Here is a 1,023-nt window from a genome sequence, read left to right on the forward strand (position 1 = left end):
GCCCTCTGACCAGCTAGCTTCCTCCACAGCATGACTTGTGCCAAATGCAACCATGGATTCTGCTGGCGCTGCCTCAAGTCCTGGAAGCCAAATCACAAAGACTATTACAACTGCTCTGCCATGGTAAGGGGCCGGCGCTGGAAGGAGGGGGCAGAGGCCCAGGGGCAGTGAGGATGACATGCTGCTGCAGGGCCTGGGCACAGACGTCTCTGTGTTCCAAGCAGCCGAACAGCTGTTAGGGCAAAGGCTCAGTGGGGAGAAGACAGAAGCTACCTGGGCCTACGGGTGCTGAGAGGTCTATCTTGGGAGGTCTGTGCATGAAGACCTTCAGCTCCGGAGTCAGATGTCTCACACCGAGGTGGCTACAGAGAGGCCGGGGCGGGCTGGGCGCTCCCAGGAAGCACCAGCGCAGAGCAGAGCAAGGACTCTGAGTCAGAGCCTGGCTCCACTGTGTACTCAGTTAACCTGTCCAGGCCTCAGCGCCCTTATCTGTAAAAGGGGATGATAGTCTGACCTACCTCACAGTTACGAGAATTGAGTGAGAAAACCTGGGTAAAGCATCAGAAGGCCTCCATGAATGGTAGTTTGTCTGATTATTAACCTCGTCCTGTCCTGCCAACCACCCGACAGCCCTCTCGACCTGTCTTTACCAGGTAAGCAAAGCAGCTCGCCAGGAGAAGCGGTTCCAGGACTATAATGAGAGGTGTACTTTCCATCACCAGGCCCGGGTGAGCAGGGCCGGAGACGGCTGGGTCGGTGAGGAGGTCAGAGGGCTGGGCCAGATGGCCGGGCAGAGGTCCCAACGGGACGAGTGCTCTTCTGACTGGGTGGGGATGCGCGTGCTGGCACTGACCGCCTTCCCTGCGCAGGACTTTGCCGTGAACTTGCAGAACCGCGTGTCTGCCATCCACGAGGTGCCCCCGCCCAGATCCTTCACCTTCCTCAGCGACGCCTGCCGGGGTCTCGAGCAGGCTCGAAAGGTGTGGGGCGGGGCGGGGGGGCGGTGGGCCCAGGGGTCTGGTG

The 1,023-nt window shown here is 60.1% G+C and overlaps 1 protein-coding gene across 1 annotated transcript in view; it reads left to right on the forward strand.

Moving 5' to 3' along the window:
• CUL9 (cullin 9) overlaps nt 1-1,023 on the forward strand; it is a 38,448-nt gene that overhangs the window by 34,578 nt on the left and 2,847 nt on the right. Inside the window, exons 35-37 of the mRNA XM_007458255.1 lie at nt 30-123; nt 654-728; nt 870-980. Of these exons, the coding sequence (XP_007458317.1) occupies nt 30-123; nt 654-728; nt 870-980 (280 nt within the window). The remainder of the gene's footprint in view (nt 1-29; nt 124-653; nt 729-869; nt 981-1,023) is intronic.

The sequence above is a fragment of the Lipotes vexillifer genome, unplaced genomic scaffold, assembly GCF_000442215.2.
Source record: "Lipotes vexillifer unplaced genomic scaffold, Lipotes_vexillifer_v1.1 scaffold4, whole genome shotgun sequence".
In the NCBI taxonomy this organism is placed as follows: domain Eukaryota; kingdom Metazoa; phylum Chordata; class Mammalia; order Artiodactyla; family Lipotidae; genus Lipotes; species Lipotes vexillifer.